We start from the raw sequence: 18429 nt of genomic DNA on the forward strand, positions 1-18429 counted from the left end.
CTAAGATGTCTTTGGAGTCTGAGTGCTTTACTGGTCACTGCTTCTTCTGAAGAGCTATCTGTGGCTTCTGACAAAGGGAGCCCTTTTGCCAGAACTTGTTTGATATCAGCAATGAAGCAAAGAGACCCTGGAATGTCACTGACAGTTGTGTTGGCTGCTTCAGTGTATTTGCAGTTGTTCCAGTGAGTGTGATCTAATGGAAAGCAGAAAATTCTTATTATAGCAAGCTGTAACTCACTGGCTTAACTCTCAAGTGTATGCAGTGACCCATGTAACAGCTTCAGAGCAGCAGCTAGGGCATGGCTGCACCATTCTTCCAGCAACATGGGAATTAACTGTTTTTTCCTATCTGTTAAACTTCAGTGATTTAAAATATGTGTTCATGCTGTTGGTCAGATAAAAGCAAAAAATGTTCTTGCAAGAACATGTCCTGAGCTTAGATATCAGCATGTAGGGCTCTGGCTTGAAATTGAAAAGAAAACTATTCACTCTCCCTCTTCAGGGTTAGTAAATATTAAATCAGTTATTCAAACTGGAAGCTGGTGGTGAGATCATGTATCTGGAACATAAGAGCATAGTTCCTGGAAATACATATGTCCTTCCTAGTCAAGGCTGAGTGCCCTTTTACTGTAGTTTCAGGGATGATGCTCTCTTGTGGTGACCAGAAATTGATCCTGGAGTTGAGAAGCCTCCTCCTAATGAAAATGTCAAATGTCATGCACTGTTGGGTGCTTTTGATTTTAGTGAATTGGAGCTTTCCAGCTCATCCACATTGAATTACACTCTGCATTTTTCAGATCATTGCACCAGCCTGTTGGGATCTTCTAGAATTATAGTCTTGTCTCCCAAAATGTTTGTGCACATAAGAAAAAGGAAAGTGGGTAGATCGCTGCTGCAATACACTTTTTTACATGATGCCTTTCATGTTCCTCCTTCTTTCTCCCCCTCCCACTGCCACCAGCGTTGCTGGCTGAAAGAAGTGTTTTATCGTTTTCCATCTGCTTTCCCTCGTTACTACCGTCAGTTTCCGCTAGGACACGCTTCTCCCCATGGCCACAGCATCATGCCCACGCCCGAGAGACGTGCTTCAACTCCGGCTATTTCAAGACACTGTGTGCGCCTGCCCAGCTGAGGTGCCCGCCCGAGGCTGCCAGCTCCGTCCTCCTGGTGCCCTCCAGCGTCTCCTTCCCGACACAACTCAGCAGAGCAAAGCCTTTGAGAAATCCTGCGTGAATGATGCTCCAGTGGAAATGCCTGAGGATCAGGCACCAAATTCGAGTTTAATTTACTGGGTAAGTCTTAGTGTCCTTGACTAAAGGTCTGAAATCTAAGTGCCCAGTTGACATTAACTCTAGGCTGAGGAAAATAAACTTTGCTATATTCAGGAAAGCACACGATGTTCATGGTTATCTGAGGAGCTATAATAGGGAGTGCTGCCTTATCAAAGAGGTTCCCTGTATAACCATCTGCACTGTAGTTAAATGATGGAATTGCCAAACAGAACGAGCAGTTGCTCAGTGGCTGGTGTAAGTGATAAGAACACAAGTTACAGGCTGCAAGGCTTTTATTATGATTTTTTTTTTTTTGTAACAAGTGCTAGAACAATAGGAAATGGCCTCAAGCTGTGTTAGGTGAGGTTTAGACTGCAAACATTGATTGACTGTTGATTGATACTGTATTATTGATGAGAAGAAGTTGTAATAGCTGGGTATATATTTATTCATAATCACTTTATTAATCTTCATATTAGCTTTATTAGTCTTAGGTATACTTGCTAGTGATGATTTTTGTGATATTTTTGGTAATCTAGTAAAGTAGAAGAGTTTGGAGGGTAAAAACCTTGTGTATTACAGAGTTGGAGGAACACAGGCATGATCTCTGCACGGCCACAAGCTGGGTAACCCTTCAGGTTGTGACATCTGCCAAGCACCAAATTGTGCTTTGAACCAAGCCCTCGGTGTCAAAAGACAGGGAATGTTTTCTGACACCTCAAACTCTCTCGTCAGTGGCACAACTTAATTGCTCTTCGGAATTCAGACTGTATTTTTTTCCTTGAAATTTAGGTGGATATATTTTTGATACTGTTACTCTGACAATTTGAATGAAAACATGTTCAGTTGCTAATCAGACATTCGATTTATGATAATTTGTTGTTAGGCATTGTCATTACAACAAATTACAGTGACATTCATCATTAAAAAGTGAGTTATTGTCCATGTACTAAAATGAAAAAAAAAAAAAAAAATGGCTCCAGTGTCATGCTGTACAGCTTACTAGCAAGGTGATTTGACAGCCTGGGTGTAACAAATATTCCAGTTGGTTGATAAAAAAGCAAGGATCAGCACAGGGCTCAGAAAACAAAGCATATTTCAACTGAAACTAGGTGTTTATTAGAAAGAGTTTCCAACAAGAATAATCTGTTTGTGCCGTATGCTATCAGATTTATTTAAAGCATACAATGAAAAATACCAACACGCTGTTATTCCTCCTAATGATAACTGCTGCACTACAAATTTTCATTTTTAAGTAGTAACATTCTCCATTCTCACACTGTACTTACAAGTTGTTTTTTTTCCCTGTTGAAATATGTTCCCTTTTGTTCTCACAGTCTATCCTTAAAGAAAATCTATCTGTATAAGCACTATGTCTAACACTTTTAAGCCAGAAAAATATTTTGCACAAATAAGTTATATTTTTAGCTTTTCTGGTGGACAAAATACCCTGCCAAGGCAGCAACTAGTTTAACATCCAGTGTATCTAAATGTGCGTGTGCCCATTCTTGCCGACAGAGATTGACTATGTATTCCTCCTAAGTTTACTAATTGCCTGTATTTTAATTGAAAATTTAATTTTCATTGACACAACAATGAACTCATACTAGTCTTTTGCATGGCAAAACTCATCTGGTACTAACTGAATCTCTCATACAAGCTACATAGAATTGCATGTATTTTCTTTTATTCTTTAGGGAACTTCCAGGAACAGAGCTCTGAGCAGTGTCACACTTGCAAATGAGCACCAGTGACTCATTTTTCACCCTTTTTTTTCCCCAGCAAGCATTCCATAACGTGGGTAAACTATGACAATCATTTTCTTTATGGTGGCCACCAGCTATGAATTTTTTTTTTTAAATTAGATTCACAGATGAAGTTTTAAGTACTATTCACTTCTGTGCACCTTCTTTAGTGCCCTGTGAGTCACTCAGCTATAGGTAGGAAAAGCAAAATTAAAAGAGACAAGAGATACTCCTTCTGCATGGAGGAGTCAAAGTATAAATCTGTGCATTACAATGGTTTTGATTGCTTAAACAGAGACTATCTTTAACAAAAGGATGAGAAGATTAATTGCAAAAAGGTCAAGAGACTATAGTAGAACTATTGGCTTCAACCACATTCTCCAGGCAGGTGGATTCAGATTTTGAAAAAATCTCCCAGCTTGGGTTAACCTGGGTTAAAATGGATTGAAAAATCATTTCAACTGAGAATTCAAGTTAAAAGCAATTGAAAATTGAGCCTTGCTTTTAATAAGGCTGACCTATATCTATTTCAGAACATAAGCAAAGCTGTTGAAGTTGGTGCTTCTTTTCAGCATATATTTCTCAAACATCCTTGAGAACTGTGGAAAAATTTTTAGTCAACTGGCTGTTCTAAGGGGCTCCATCTTCCCCTTTGTAGCAACTGGAGGCTCATACCTTCCTGCTGGCTTTCATTAGACATTGATGTTTGTCTACCCATGGATTTAGTTCTTGAATTTTAATTTTCTAATTTATACCCATGAGAATAACTGTATGTAGGAGAAGTCCCACTGAATTCAAGAAGGTATGTGTGCTCATGCAACTATTTGTGTGGCTGTTGGGTTTGCAACTAGAATTACCAAACCCAGGTGATACTGGGGAAAAACTACCCCTAAGCCCAGCATGGGACTAGAAAGAGTTAAAACTGTAAGATCAGCTAACCTAGGTTTCAGGGTAATATAAATTATGGTCTTACTCAGTCATTTCATTCATCATGTACTTTTTCCTGCAAGAACTGCCATTTAGAAAATCCCAGTAAAAGCACTTTTCAACACCTCATACTTTGTTGGCTAATTTTCTCTGCTTCCCTCTGACCAGCTAGAAGTTGGACCTTAAGTTCAATGGACTCTTGACTGATCCACAGATGATCTTGCAGGTGAACTTCAGGAAGAGATTAAATGATCATGATATCATCTTGATTAAGAACTAAGCACAACAACTTCATTTCAGCATAACCTTCCAACAGTAAGTTCATCCCTCAAAATCTTGTAACACACTCTCATGCACCTGCACAAACATGAATAAACATGAAAACAAGCATCAAACTGTTTCACTCACAGACTGAAGAAACCTTATTTTCAGATTTGAATTCCTTGGAAGGAGAGATTTTATCAATTGTAAAATGCATGTGCATAAGGGATTTTGAAGATAACAGCGTTTTTTTTAATTCCTTTTTTTAACTTTTTGTTTGTTTGGTTTTTACTATAGCCTTTCAGCATTTTAACAATCTGCATCTCACACAGCTAGAAGCTCTCTGCTCTACTTAATATTACCATACACAGTACTTCCTAAACTGCATTTTAAAATTTCTTTTGGGATACACAATATTTCAAATTAAACTTAGATGGTGTCATTAAACACCTGGAGATTGAAAGTATGATACTGTACAATAAAAGAACACTGTCCCACAAACCACAACATACAAACCATTTTTCACAGTTCTAACAACACGTGTTGTACATAAAAATGTCACAAATAGCTTGGTACATTGGTATGATCAAAATAATACTAAGTTCAGCTGATATTGTCACATATTTAAGGGCCAAATCCTGGCTCAATGCGCAGTTGAAGCCTAAACAGATGTTTAGAGAAAATAATATAAAGTCACCCTGAACCCTAACAATACCATTTTAAATCTACCTGAAGCATGTATCTAATTTGTGCTACCAGAGCAACACGTGGCCAGTGGTACTTGGCTCCTGTCCTAGGACATGTCTATGGATTTGTCATTGCCAAGGGCAGTGGAGGCTGAGGAACAGTCTTTCTCCTAGGTATGACAGTTTTTGGCAGGCATCTATGTCTACTGTCCAGACAGAATCAAAATCCTGTACATCTTATTCAGTAGTCCCACTGAAGCCAATGGAACTGTTTTGTGAGTAAGATGAAAAGGATTTGGCCCCTGAAGTTTTTAACCCTTTAAGTAGTAAAAGAGTAGTTTCATTGCACTTAGCCCTCTTATTCACAAATAACTTTCTACTTGAAAACAGAAGATGGTCTTTGATGCATAGGAAGCATTGGCTCAAAAGGAGGAAAGCATGCAGTAATGTCTGACCACTCATTGCGTTTTGGAACTGAATTCCTAAAGGGAAAAAGAGAGACTTGCATATGACAATTTCATCTAATGTCTATCTGAGGTCAAAATGATAGTTTCTTAAATTCCTAAGTACCATCTTATGGGTACCTTAGGAAACTAAATAACTGGACTATATATACAGTTATACTTGGATATGTATATGTCTCCACTAGACTGGATGGATAAGCAACTTCATCTAGTAGTATTAAAATTTTACCCAAAAAATATCAGAGCAGATGGTTTTTCAAAGAGCTTCCTAAATACTTTTGCATGGGGCACATGATCACGACTTTGAGAAATAAAAAATTTTGCTCTAATCCACAAAAAGCTTTTGATGAGTGAAATGTGCAAGAATAGCACAAAGTAATCTTACTCTGTTACATAATTCCACATTCTGTGATTGTGGATTTGAATTATTACTCATTTGAATTAAATGGGATAAAGGCTATCTGTATGCTAATTAAATTAATCAAAACTATGTGATAGTGCTACTCTGACCAAAAGTCATTGCAGTGCAGTATATTCTAGTAACATGCAGCACTCAAAAATAGAATTAGGGACTTAAAGTTGTGTATTGAGGATGCAGACATGAACTCTGAGTTAGAACTAGAAAACAGAACTGAGTACCATGGAATTTAATCCCAGCTGACAGAGTGAATTACTTCAGCGCTAATACTGTGTCATGCTTATGCTGATACTCAATATGTAGCTTCAACAAAGCTACAAAGACCAGAGCTTGAGTCCTCAAAATGCTTGCCTCAACATCTGCACTTAGAGAGAATTTTATAGTGTTCCCTTTTTGCAAATGAGATAAAAATGTGGATGCCTTATAAACATTGCTAAGAACATGCCTTCCCATTGGCACCACAGCCTGGAGGAGCATGTGAAGCCTCTGTGATTTGGTTAAAGGGAGTAAACTTCTGTCCTTTTGGTGATACTAAATGTTTTTAGTTCCTTGTATTGCTTCTTACCTTCCCAAACAGAAGGATATACACATTTTCTGCTGACAGCAGTCCTTCAGTATTAAATTCTCAGGGAATATTATGGGCTGCATATCACTTTGGCTAAGGGAACAGGATTAGGTTTCATTCTTAATTCCCCCATTGCATGCTGAAATTAGGAAGAAAAGTTCCTGGAGGGTAATCTAAATTGAGCAAAGGCTTCACTTTATTCACTAGGAAAACTTCGCAGGCATAGCATTAGTGTAGTCTTTGGAAAAAATGTGAATAAAAGCTTCATAAATAGGGTATAATGAAGGTTTCAAAATGAGATACATAATGGTATGCCCAGAAGAAGGTTACTTTGAGACATGTTGTGCCTACACCTGGAGAGAAAGTTGTTAAGGTATCTCTTTGTTCTTATTAAAGAAAATCTCTTTGATTACATCCAGTTTTCCCATGATTCACTGTTTTCCAAACATATGTCCTATTCTTAAAGGCAGACCCTGGAGTCTATTTCATCTTCATTCCTTACTCCACTAGTTATTACCAGAATGATACTGAATAAGAGAGACACTGTGCATCTTCTCCATGCTCAGACATCAACAGCCTCTCATGCTTCCTGGCATGAACTCTTCTTCCAGGTTTTGCCCCTGCTGTTGCAGTTTCTATTTCCTTGCATTGGTAAGGACCTTTTCAGATGAGAGAATAACACATATGGGAAGAGTAGGCACAGGAGGAAACTGACTGACCTTCATGACTGACACCTGGAATGACAAGAGAGTCACCTTGATGTGAGGAGGAGGATGGACTGGTGGTCTGCTTCTTTGTGTACACATGAAGGTCAAGAGAGCAGTCTGGCACCCAAGGTAGCCATTGGGGCTGGCCCATAGTCTTACAGGAGGTAATTTTGTAGATTTAGATCTTGAAGGCCATGTCACAGCATTAGGTACAAGAATTAAATTATTTCATGGCAGAAGATAGGCATCTCTTTCTAACTCCTGAAGGAGAAAAATATTTTGAGACATTTTCAATGAATACCACTGCCCCCAAAGGAAAGTATCTACATGCTATATTCTCTTTTTTTTTGGGGGGGTGCTTTGGTTTTTTTTTTCCCTTCTATTTGTCCAAATAGAAATTTCTTAGAAAAGAACAAAGATGATCAATTTTACAATGACATGGCACATTTCTGATGTATGTTGAGATTTATTGCTAGCAATATTTGACTTTCATTTCGGATTCTGAAAGCATTTAAATTCAGTATGAAAAAAGCCTCACAACAATTTTCTGAAGCAAGTTTATCTCTATTTGGTAGGTATGGAAACCAAAGCACAAATAAATTAAATTATTTGCCACAAATAGTAGAATAAGTGAGTGGCAAAGTCAGGAAGAAAATGGAATTCTGCAATTATAGGCTAACTCTCTCTTCCAGCTAAGAAAATTCATCTTCTCCCTAATACACTGTTTCATTTCACCTGTAATCGTGAAAACTGGCCAATTTGCACTGTCAAAACTGTTACAAAGCCATTTTTTTTCCATATAAGCACAAAAACACTACTTAAAGGGTTAATCACACTGCTGTGTTGGTAAACATTTTTATGTATTGATGATGTAGACCCATATTTAAATACTGACTGGGACGGAAGAGACTGAGCTGGCCCTGGACTCTCTTGTCTTGGTGTTGGGCATGGATATTGTACAACAGGATACGCCCACAGTGGCCTCAGGCAGTTCATCTTCCTCTGTCCACTCATTGAGATCTGGGTTATAGCACTGAATGCACTTCTTGTATTTTTTCTCTATTTCATTCCAGCCACCCACTAAGTAAACTTTCCCGTTAAGGAGGGAGGCACCGGCTGTACTAACACCAGTCTGAAGCGGTGCTACGTAACTCCATTGCCCTGTGTAAGGACTGTAACACTCCACAGGGAGAACGTCAACCCTTTCAGCTCGGCCCCCTAGCTGAGACCCACCCATGACATAGACCCTCTCCAGAAGGGACACTGCACAATGCCACCCCCTTGGGGTGCTGAGGCTGGACTTATCCTGCCAGCTATCTTTGCTGGGGTCATACATACACACTGAGCGAGAGTAAGCATTATTAATGTAACCTCCTGTGACCAGGATACAACCATCCACCACAGCACTGGCATGGCAGCATCTGGGCACCTCCAGGGGTGCCTTCATCTGCCACTGATTAGTTGCAGGCACATAGCATTCAATCGAGGAGAGGCACCCCTCAGAATTGCGACCACCCACTGCAAAAAGGAGGCCATTGAACACATTCAGGCTAAAGTGGGTGCGCCGCTGATTCATGTTTGCCAGGTGAATCCAGGTGTTGAAACGAGGATCGTATCTGAAAGCATTAAAAAACAGGGTAACTGTCTCACTTACTGTTCCACTAAATTCTACAGCCCTGTCTCTGTCCCACCACTGCTGCAGGTGTGAAGTTGCTAAAATTTTAGTTATTTAACCTATTAGAAGTTAGTGGAATGAAACTGGTATTCCTTATTAAATTTCCAAATGTAGTTTTTGACTGGAGAAATGTTACTATCATTCAGATATGGTATTATTTCACTGAAATAAATCTGACTCCTCTGTAATTTGATTTTGTACAATAAACTTATCAGAATATTGGGAAAAGATACTTCCAACATACAAGACAAAAGTTTTTTTTTTCAATTTATGCCTACAGCAAAGACGTGAAAATGTACTCAAAGAGTTTTAAAAAATGTTAGATGATGATTTATACTTTCATCTTTTTAGTACTTTCTAAATGGCAAGTATTCCTTCCTTAACACTCATACAATTCATGTGGAAAGAACATTTTTTCATTCTAACACCATTCTTATCTGAAATAACATTCTCTCCTTGACATTTAAATGTGCAATTTCAAAAAAGGAAATAGCAAATTATGACTTGTGAAGAAGCTGAATTTAATAGGCCCATACATTTCTCTTGTTGGATGCTGAGGGGATCAGAGAATCACAGCAGGAAAGACTATGAAAAAGTAAATACTAATTGGTAGCTGTCATTCAGCATTGTCACCTGCAGCTCTGAAAGCAAGCCCATAGACATGTGACTTGACATGCTTAAGGTTAATGGCAGAACAGGGAGCAGAAGTCATTCAGCCATTGACTACAGGGATTCCCCCACCTTCTCCCCAGAATCAAGGTGCGCACCAAATACACAGCTCATTGTGAGAATATGAGGCATAATTTAAAAGCAAAAGGTTGGGAGAGTGGCAGCATAATCTATATGCTGTATATTTTTCTGACAAAGTGGATTACATAATAAAATTGATAAGATTCCTCATTCATTAACTTTGTATGTTGATGTCCTCAGGAGAATTTATCTGAATGTTCCTTCTGGGATCAGAGAAGGAAGCATTAGTGGCTGTGTATTGCCATTGCATGTCCATAGGCTGTTAGTAGATAAAAGCTGAGTTGTGTCACCTCCAACCTTTGCTTCAAGCTATTGTCAGCTTTTACACTGACTATTTAAAACCTAGTCCCACACATTTAACTATTGCATGAAGCCTATGGACTTTTCTGACCTTGCTATCACCAGTGCAGTCCTTTGATGACTATAGATCGGAACTGTAATATTTCAGAAATGAGGCATTATTTGGAGTAGAGGAGAGACATAACCTTCAAGAGATGGTGACATTGCTTCTAAACTCTTAACAGATAAAAAAGCTAAAGGAAAAGAAATGCAGTATACAAGCTGCTGAAAATATGGTGGATAGTGCACAGAAAGTCACGATTGTAATACCTAACAGGTGGTTTTCAAAACATTCTGTGAGGCATTAGAAGCACTTTGACTTTTAAAGTCTCATCATGTCTGATTTGGTGCATTTTAGTGGTATCATAGAATATCCCAGTTCCTATTTATTTCCTCCATTCAAAGTTTTCTCACTTCCCATTGTGCATGGGCAACCAGGGGATTTTTTTTGCACAACTTGCACATTTCTGGCATTCAAAATTTAATACAGAATATCATCCAAATCTCCTCCATACTATCCCCTCTCTGTTTATCTGTTTGGTTCATGCTGTATGCCACAAACCAGCGTGGTTAATCTACTTGCGTTGTGTGGAACAGATCTCCCCATCCCTTTTAAATAACTATCTAGGTACCTGCAGAAGTTGCTGACTGCATGCTTGGCTTGGTTCCTGGCATCATTCTGGTCTTCCCCACCAGCCACATAGAGAAATCCATCCATCACTGTGACACACTGATTAAAACTTTTAGCAGGCATTTCGGTCATCTTCTTCCATCCATTTTCAGGATCTCTGTATAAGATATCTCTGCTAAGAGACTTTTCTGCTAGGGCAGGGCGTCCGCCAACAGTAACTAAGACTCTGAAACCTCCACGGATCCTGGTTCTTCTGGACTGAAGTGTATTCTGGTGGTAGGGAAGCAAATGATAGTTCATGGCATCCACTAGGAGCTTATGGCAGTCTGCATCTTGCATCATTCTTGGTACAGTTTGAACATAATTGACAAGGTCTTGGGCTGAGATGGTACCAAAACGGATGTTACCTAAAAGATCAGCAGCAAACTTCACTCTTTTTTGGTCAAATTCCAGCCATTTTATTGCAGTCTGGAATGCAACAATTTCAGAAGGCAACTGCAATTCATCATCTGCAAGAAGTTCATTAATCTGATCAAACGTGAGTTTTAAGAACTGATCTGTTTCTGAAAATTCAATGAAGTTGTCTCTAATAAATTTGTGTGCTGCATCCTTGGTTGTTCTCAGTCCATATGTTTCTGCAATATTGGCAATGTACATACAATTCTCAACACTGATTTCTTGGATTAGAAAATCACAGCACATCTTTACAAGGGTGTGAATCTGTAGATAAATTGCTGTGGAAATAATACTACCTATTGTATAAAGTGAAAGAGTAAGTTTTCCAGTGTAAGCATAGGTGATAACAGTAGCTAGACCCAATGGGGATACATCATTGAGGTCTACTCTTTGAGTAGATGGATCTTTCTTTAAGATGTCGTGAAAGTAGTCACTGCTTGAAGCCATCACCACCTTATGAACACTGAAGGATTTAGTTTTGGTACTGATAGTCAAGTCACAAAGAAAATTTTCTTGTCTCATTCTGCTTAGACCTTCCAAGAGATTTGGGCTATATAATGGGTCAGAAACCTCAGACGAGATGCAGCTGAAACCATTTCCTCCATCTAAGAGTCCATTCAATCCGTTTAGTTTACTGAGAGGGCCATCTTCCACAATGATAGTCATTTCATTGATATCTGCTTTGTTCTTTTTCACATTCTTCTTCTTAGGGGCCATGATTGCAATGAAATATTACAGCCAAGAGCTTGCTAAAAATAAAATTAAAATGTTTAGAGATATGCCATGGTTGTGAAATTTAATAGCCATGTGATTATGCAATAAATCGATAATTTATAAAAGTCATAAACGCAAAACAAAAGAGTAATCTATCTTCCTAAAAACTATTATACTGTGCTGGATTGTAGTGTGGCTGTTTATTAGTAACAACCAATATTCAAATAGTGAAGAATATACCTGGAAGTAATTCCTTTTTATAAAAAATAACAAGGTCATAAATTAACATTCGCCTATTATGACCACATCCAAGAAACTGAGTGTAAAATTTTGTAAATATATATTGAAAGCAGCTAAGTTATAGATCTGAATTCATTAGTCTGAAGCAAGGGGAAAATATGGGCTCCCGAATTTGTTCAAGAGCTAGTAGAGACTTACAGCTGATTTTAGAATTAGACCAGTAAATATTAATAGTGGGTGAAACTCTCAAAAAAAAAAAAAAAACAAAGGCAAGATGAGACATAAGAATAAAGTGAATTTTAGTATGATGTAATACTGATTTTAGATTTAGGATCTGCTTCAAAGTGTTCCAGGTTTTTGTAAATTTTGATTTTCTAGACTGATGATATTCTAGTTCCCATGTCAGATTCACAAATAACTTCTACTTGTAGCACACTTTGCTTGTTTTTTAATATGAGTAATCTGAAATTTATAATCCTACTTCTAGGATTTGGCAGAGATTGAGGAAGAACATGTCTAATTTTTATTTGAAAAAATGTCATGCAAACTCTATCAGGATATGTTATTTCAAACAACTTCTTTATGTGAGAAGATAAAAATTATTCCCATATTGTTATGTTAGAACAGATATTTGAATTATATGTATCAAGTCCAGGCAAGTTCTAGCTCTTGCTGAAATGAAGAGCTAGTTTTTGTCAAATGCAATGTAAGACAGCGCCTAAAGTAGTTTTCACAGGAAACAGTTCAAGCAAATATATGCCTATGGAAATATATGCTGAAGGAAAGCAATGACAGATAAATGTGCTATTGCTGAGACTGACATTCAAATAGATTCAAATATAGCACTTATCTCTGTTAGATCCACTGCTTTTAAAACAATTTACACATGCTAATTTTCTTGTGATCTTGCACTCATAAAAACCAAAACATGAAGAAATGCTCCTTAATGATAACACAAACAACTGGGTTCTTTTAGATAACTTAATATTAATAACTTAATATTACTTCAGTAATATTTCAGTCTAGAATCTCAGCACATCAGTGTTTGCTTAAGCACACAGCACATAACAAAATGCTAATTTAATTATAGAAAGGAATGGTTGCTGGCTGTGAGCACCAGGATTTTTTTTTTTTCTGCTGCTGGGTGCCAACCATGCGCAGAGCAGGTGAGGGAGAAGGCCATGTGTGCTGAAAGTGTCAGTGTCAGCCTGCACTGACGTGAGCTGCGATCCCTGAAATGTCAGTGTGCCAGTGTGGGGGTCAGCTGCTGCCCAGCTCCCTGCTCTCCGGCTGCATTCCACAAGCTGCATCTGTTGAAACCTATCAGAGTCACCTCCCAGAATAGCAACCTCCCAGCAGCTTGCCATTTTAAGACAGGTTGAATTGAAGGTATAGCTGCTGTTTTAGTATATTTGTTTGTCTGACACAACTTTTGTTCCAAAAATCTGTGATATTGCAGGTGTCACATATATTTGCTGGCATAGAATTAAAGAAAACCAAAACTTGGATGTCTTTTAATGCTATCTTCGAAGTTGTATCTTTGCATAGCAATAACCACAACTTTATAGCTGGCAAGGACATATTATTTGGCAGTTGTATTTGTAGTTCTAAATATTTTCAGAGACCAATAACTTTAAAAGTTTACTACATGAAGCACTTAATGTTTATTGCCTCACTACATTATTGCAGAGCTCATTTAAATCTTCTCTGTTCAAAAATGTCCACTCTCCAAAGATTTTTCCCTAAAAACTTTCCATCAGCAGAAATGTCTCACTAGCTAGTTAAGTGTATATGCACATAAGTGACAAAACATGCAAAAACAGTAAAATAAATCAAATGATTCTGTAATAAATCCACATTAGTTAACTTTGAAAACCCACAATAATATGGTTTTCTATAGCTGCTTGCTTTTACCTAATTTATTTTAGCTTAAGAACAACTCACATTAAAGGACACTCAGGGACCCAAAACAATTCATTCAAATATCCAACCTCCCCACACACACCCCTTAATATGTTATTTTCTAAACACTATTGAAGTGAGGAGTTAAACCCTGCTTACCCTCCTCAGAAAAATGTTGTTCCAGAGCTGTCCAAGAAGTTGTCAGGGAAAATGTCTCTTCCTTGGAAAAATGAGAAGACCAAATGAGAGAAAATGTCATAAAAAACAGAGACAAAGATCAGAGGCCACTTGGCAAGTTCCAGCTTGTGGTTTCCAGTGTGATGCTTTGCTGTCACAGTGAGCAAAAGAGACCGGAGCCTGTGCTCGGGTGCTCTTTAAAATGACCCCTCCTCTCTGTGCCTCACTCCCTGCCTCTGCCCGGCCATGGGACCTCAGCTTCCCAGGGCTGCCTGGCCTCTGGAAACCAGCGGAACAAGCCAGATGCACAGGTACAAGAGAGGAAAAGGAAGGGAATGTAAAGACGGTAGATCCATACCAGGTAGTAATTGTTTTGGGTAAGTGTAGTGTGGACCACTGAGTTCCCCATTTCTAAGCTGGGTGCCTGGGAGAAAGCCAGTATGCTCAGGGAGGGGAAAGTTTAGATGAGACATAAGGAAGGTGTTTTTTACCATGAGGGCACTGGAACAGGTTGCCTAGACAAGTTATGGCTCCTCATCCCTGGAAGTGTTCAAGACCAGGATGGATGGGGCTCTGAGTAACCTGAACTAATGAAAGGTGTCCCATGGCAAGAGGTTGGACTGGATGATCTTTGAAAGTCCCTTCCAACCCAAACCATTCTGTGATTACTTAATTCTATGATCTAACACAACCAGCAGGAGATGCCAAGGAATGGCTGGAACTTTAGTTCCACTTTCTTATGATTTCGATTCTTAACCCTGGGCAGAGGGAAGGAGACTGGCTGATGGGGATTCATAACCATGTCCTATTTCTTGGCCTTAGGTCATTGCTTCCATAAAGACTTGCCTTGGCATTCAAGGTTACTGGCTCACATCCCCTGATATATTTGCAGAGATGTAAACTTTGATCTTCTGTCTCTCAAGCGAGTATCCTAACTTCTGGATTAAACCATACAGTAGAATACTTTGCCTTCACCTCTTGTCAGTCAATTTCATAAATAATATAAAGCCAAATCTCCACATCCCAGGAGAATTTCAATCCATGAGAAAGATAAAAGAGGTGTGACTTCATGGAAGGAAATGAAAGAGAAAAGGAAGATTTTCTCTGACTGAACTTTGTGTAATGCTTCATCTGCACCAGTGGGTCCAGAGGAGGGCTACAAAGATGATCAGGTGGCTGGATCACCTTTCCTGTAAGGACAGGCTGAGAGAGTTGGGATTGTTCAGCCTGGAGAAGAGAGGGCTTCAGGAAGACCTTATATTTGCCTTCTGGTACAGGAAAGGTGGGGAGAGTGTGTAGCAATACAGAGGACAAGGGGTAACAGTTTTAAACTGAAAAAGGATAGATTTAGATTAAATGTTAGGAAGAAATTCTTTATTCTGAGGGTGATGAGGCACTGGAACAGGTTGCCCAGAGACATTTCCCTTCCCTGGAAGTGTTCAAGACCAGGTCGGATGCCGCTTTGAGCAGTGTCATCTAATGGAGTATGTCCCTGCTCATGGCAAGGCAGTTGAAACTAGATGACATTTAAGGTCTCTTCCAACTCAAATCACAGAATAACAGTTAAGGGTTGAAAGGGACTTCAAAAGGTCATCTACTCCAATCCCCCTATCAGAGAAGGACCACCTAGAGCAGGAAACACAGAAATACATCCAGGCACGTTTGAATGTCTGCAGTGAAGGAGACTCCACAATCTCTCTGGGTAGCCTATTCCAGTGCTCTCTGATTCTATGACTCTGTGATCTGACAGACTTATTCAATTGCCTCCAGGCTATTACAATAACTGCTGCAAAATAGCACTTGTCATTTTGAACAAAAGGGCATCTGTTTTGTACTGAAGTTACAAAAAGTTATGAGATAAAAATGAAAAAATGTAAGAGGGAATTAAAGGCAAGCAAACGTGTGAAATGAGAGTGAAGGAGAGGGACAAAAACCCAAGCCCTCCCAAGAGCAACATAGTAACCAGCTTTCCTTAAAAAACTTAGGGTCACAGCTGTGGAAAATTAAGGACAAAGCCTTATTTTAAGACATTTAGGAATTTCTCCTTGCTATACCACAATTTTTTTTCTCACATGTAAATTCCCACTGCTTCAAACACAGAACTCAGTATAACATCAATTTAACATGTAGGATGACATCTCTCACCTTCTTAACACATCTAAGTATGTTTTAATTCACCAGACAAATCTAATTATAAAATTCCTTACATGGACAATTATTCTTAACTTTTTTTGAAGCTCTACCAGAATGGGATCAGCTGTAATGATTTTTAAACAAAGCATATATTCCCCACTGTGCTTCATGAGTTTTAAGAATTTAAAAAAAAATATTTTCTGCAGAAACAACAGGCATATATCTGAAACGATTTCTAAACAACTTGAGTTACTCATTGTTCCCTTTTCTATCTGCTTAGGCCTCTCACGTTGTTCCATCCCCTGAAACTCTTATCTAGCTTTTCTCCTTAGCTCACACAAAGTCTGTTTCTCTTTCTGGTTCCACTCTTTCCTTGGAAACTCATGAAGCACTGGCAACAGGGCATGGAGAGGACCCTAGGGATGAGATGAGAGCTTGCAAGCGTTGGGGAGGAGCTGATGGCACAACACAGCTCTTGAGCATGTAGTGACACAGCAATTATTGGAGCTATATTTTTGTGTTGCAACTTCACTTCTTACTAACAGAAGCCCTACATTGATGCCAAACAAACAAATCTGCATAATGAGGATAATAAACTTGGAATTCTTTCCTCTGCCAAAATCATGACAGGTGATATGAGGAACGCTGCAGTTAGATCTGGGCTAGAAATATTTTTCTTGATCTAGGAAAGTTTTTGAGATTTTGAATGTTTTCTTCTTCACTGGCATGAAATTATGATCTTTCAGAATAATCAGGCAGAAGCGCAGTAAGATTTTCCTCATCCCAGAAAATCCAGTAACTTGATAAGTAAGGCTTTACAAGAACTTATGGGAAACCCAGCTTCACTTGCATAATCCATATGACAAGCTGAGCCTCAACTTCCCTACTCAGAGGCTGAATATCTTCCAGGATTTCTTCCGCATAAATGCCACTTTGTCTAAATAATTTTGTATTATCAGGAAAATGAAGAGGGACTACTTGTGGATGGCCAGGTTTAAGGAAGGGTTGATGCGCTCTGTACACACTATGAAGACAAGTTAATTATCTCCATACAATAAAAGGTGAGCATGGGAATTAGAGTACCAGTCTGCAATAGGTACCTAGATTTATTTTTTCCATACTCAACCCGAGCACTCTACCTATTGTATTGCCCTACCAGCTGTTTTGGTTTCTCCACTGATGAATTTGCTATATGCTGTGCCAAGCTGTAGTAAGATCTTTTTTTGTAAGAATAGTAACCTTAACATGCAAATAACAGACTTTTGACCACTTACAATTCTGCTGTTAATTCAGGCTGGATACATTTTTCTAACACTTTCCCTGAACACTGCTTGAAAGAGTGAAAGGTGTTGTTCTGTGTATCTATTTTATCTACACTAGCTTCCAAGGAAACATTCCAAACCCACAGATCTTTTTAGGAGGGCCTTATTCAAGCTCCAGAGCAGAGATCGTTTCACTTACACAGTCTGCACAGCACCAAAAAATGGTTCCCTGCCCTGTGTTTTTCGTGACCTTAGGAAAATCACGGAGGAGCCACACTGATAGCTGCAGGGCCCAAAAGTGCTCTGAACCCTCCAAACCCCCCAAATCAATCAATCGATCAAACAAGAAAAACCCCATTAGCTATCAGACTGTAAGTAGGGTAGAACAGAAAAGGTGCAGTAGCATGCCTGTGGGCTTCAGTCATGTCTTCATGGGTTTGGCCTAGCTGCTCCTACAGAAGCCATTGTGCTTAACATCTGCTAAGCAACCTTACAGCCATGCAGACAACAGAAATGCCACAGACCTTATTTACCTGCCTTATTTACCAAACTGAACAAGTTTCCATGATCAATGGTGCCCCAACCTACCACCTCATGCAGTCCAGAGGAAAAAGCCTCTCACAGCTTCACAAGGCTGTACAAGCAGACTCATCTTCCTTCTCTTGAAGGATGAGAATACACACCACGGCGTTTCTTGGGGCAGGATACTGTTCTCCTTGCCCAATTTACCTCCCTGGGCTTAGTTTAATTTATAGCTGTGCTTGTACGACACTGTGTATTTAAATGAAGTCAAAAAAGGCAGAACAATGAAATGCATGTGATCTTTATTGCTATATCGTTTAGTAGCAAATAAGCAGGTCAGCTGCAGGTATCAACAAAAAGTCTGGTTGGGGTGAGCCACTTTGGGTCAGGTCCTGTTGGCTGTACCTGCCTCTGTGGGACTAAAAGGCCTGAGCCCGGGCCCAGGCCCAGGCCCAGGCCCAGGCCCAGGCCGCGGCTGCCTGCACCGCCTATCAGCAGGGCCCCAGCACGGTTCCGCCCGTGGCTGTCGACTCCCGTTCACGAAACACCCTCGAAAAGCTCAGACGTGAGCATAAGGCGAATCG

At 39.3% G+C, this 18429-nt stretch overlaps 1 protein-coding gene across 1 annotated transcript; it reads right to left on the reverse strand.

The window, feature by feature from the left end:
* Positions 1-7926: 7926 nt before the first annotated feature.
* Positions 7927-11612, reverse strand: KLHL31 (kelch like family member 31). Its single transcript, XM_054383794.1, has 2 exons — positions 10441-11612; positions 7927-8660 (listed from the first exon to the last, which is right to left on the reverse strand). The coding sequence occupies exons 1-2, from the start codon at positions 11610-11612 to the stop codon at positions 7928-7930; spliced, it is 1905 nt and encodes a 634-aa protein (XP_054239769.1). The 3' UTR covers position 7927.
* Between the last annotated feature and the right edge of the window lie 6817 nt (positions 11613-18429).

This window comes from Indicator indicator, chromosome 9 (assembly GCF_027791375.1).
Source record: "Indicator indicator isolate 239-I01 chromosome 9, UM_Iind_1.1, whole genome shotgun sequence".
NCBI classification, from domain to species: Eukaryota; Metazoa; Chordata; class Aves; order Piciformes; family Indicatoridae; genus Indicator; species Indicator indicator.

What these genes read in the sequence shown, in the direction of transcription:
- KLHL31 (XM_054383794.1), bottom strand. Translation starts at nt 11,612, where the DNA reads ATGGCCCCTAAGAAGAAGAATGTGAAAAAGAACAAAGCAGATATCAAT. An exon ending in GCAGTCAGCAACTTCTGCAG is followed by an intron (nt 8,661 to 10,440) that starts GTACCTAGATAG and finishes TAATGCTTTCAG; the next exon opens with ATACGATCCTCGTTTCAACA.